At 35.1% G+C, this 2,053-nt stretch overlaps 1 protein-coding gene across 1 annotated transcript; it reads left to right on the top strand.

Moving 5' to 3' along the window:
• The first annotated feature begins 62 nt into the window (after positions 1-62).
• LOC117169723 (histone H2B) lies at positions 63-434 on the top strand. Its single transcript, XM_033356230.1, has one exon. The coding sequence runs from the start codon at positions 63-65 to the stop codon at positions 432-434; it is 372 nt and encodes a 123-aa protein (XP_033212121.1).
• Positions 435-2,053: the final 1,619 nt, after the last annotated feature.

Genomic DNA, 2,053 nt, shown 5'->3' with positions numbered 1-2,053 from the left:
CGAACCCACAATTCGCTCTGAATTTTCGTTTAGTACAGGCATCTGTGTTTCTGGAAGTCATAATGGCCCCTAAAACGAGTGGTAAAGCAGTCAAGAAAGCTGGCAAAGCCCAGAAAAACGTTACTAAGACCGACAAGAAGAAGAAGCGTAAGAGGAAGGAAAGCTACGCTATCTACATCTACAAAGTCTTGAAACAGGTCCACCCTGATACTGGAGTCTCCAGCAAGGCAATGAGCATCATGAATAGCTTCGTCAACGACCTTTTCGAACGTATTGCCGCTGAATCTTCACGCTTGGCTCATTACAACAAGAGATCCACCATCACATCTCGGGAGATCCAGACTGCTGTGAGACTTATTCTTCCTGGTGAACTTGCCAAGCACGCCGTGTCGGAAGGTACCAAGGCTGTCACCAAGTACACTAGCTCTAAATAGTTTGTTTTCATTCTGCTGATCTGAACAATCGGCCCTTTTCAGGGCCAACATGTTTTCTAACTGAGGAACCATTCTTTGTTCAAATTTCATGTTTTATTAATTTCTTACGCACTCATTATATATACATTGAAGTCTCGAAATAACGCTCTTGAAGGAACCTATACCGAAAAGGATGTTTTATGCGATAAGTCACCATGGAGCCGAGTAAACAGAGCGGTAAGTACGAAAGATTCTTATAACATTCACAGACTTGAGATTTTCTATCTTTCCATCGCGTCGTGTCCTTGCCGTCGTCCTTTTGTTCGCGTTGCGAAACCTCAAATGAACGAAATATTTTTTCCCAATTCTATTTTATCCATATAAATATTGTTCCAGCTACAATAAACAAATCCATTATAATTTTGTTTTATTAATTATATTATTTCCAATCTAAACTAACAAACATTTCAGCCATTTTTATAATTTACAGTTATAAGCAAAATAATTCGAAAGTAAGGATTTTTGGGGAGATTACGATATCCGTGGCGACAAAGTTCTATTTTGGATTCCTATAGGATTTTTTCGAAAAACACGAATCTCAAAGTTTTAAATTGATATCTCAATAGATTTCGAGATATGAAAGACACCCATGTGACTGATCACAGAAATAATGTAAGATCACACCCCTGCCCATTTTCTAACGCCCGGGGGGAGGGGCACCCCTGCGACTGGTCAGAGATAATGTGAGATCACACCCCTGTCCCTTTTTCAACGTCGGAATGAACATAAAAAACATTAAAAACAGATTATTAAATATTTTTATTGAAAAAATGATTAAAAAAAAGATATTCGAGGTATCGATTTAACACTTTCAGATTCGTGTTTGTCGCTAAAAATCCTATAGGAATCCACATTGAAACTTTGTCGTCACGGATATCGTAATCTTGCACGCTATATATTTAAACAAATATTTAATTTTTTTAATATGGAAGTTAATTTTTTTTTAAATAGTAAAAAATTTTTTTTTGATTAAAAAATCAAAAGTGACCCAAAGTACCTATGGATTTTATGGTATTCTTGTGGACTTGTCTTAACTAGTAAAAGTACTGGATTATTAATGTATGGGACATAGGAGGGTGGTACAGATGGGACATTTGGCATTTCAAAGCCTTTCGTCTGACCATTACCCTAATGACGGCGCTTAAGAGATTCTAAATTTGCATTGTGAATTCTGCAGAAAAGAAGCGAAAAAATTTTGAAATTACTTCAAATACTTTGTAGTTAAAGTGGTTTATAAATGTTTAAGAACTTTAATGACAGGGATATTCTTAACTATTATAATTCGGTCATATTATACTTACAGGATTCAAGGAACATCGTACGTAGTAAATTAAATACACTATTTAAAGATTTCAATCTTTAATTAATTGCTTGACATTTTCAGGTATGTATTTAAAATGTCTAGTAATAGTGATTTGAGGTATTGATTCGTTTATGGCATTTTTGATGACACTGGTGAAATTGTCTACCGCAGTTTCTACATCACTTAGAATTTTGAGATTACCACTGATATCTACATTTTTATTAATACTGTTTTTGAATTTATTCCAGTCGGCTTTCTTATAGTTAAAATAGGTACA

This window comes from Belonocnema kinseyi, chromosome 1 (genome assembly GCF_010883055.1).
Source record: "Belonocnema kinseyi isolate 2016_QV_RU_SX_M_011 chromosome 1, B_treatae_v1, whole genome shotgun sequence".
Classification (NCBI taxonomy): Eukaryota; Metazoa; Arthropoda; class Insecta; order Hymenoptera; family Cynipidae; genus Belonocnema; species Belonocnema kinseyi.
Note: the sequence above shows the minus strand (reverse complement) of the source record. Positions and strands in the feature narration are given on the sequence as shown.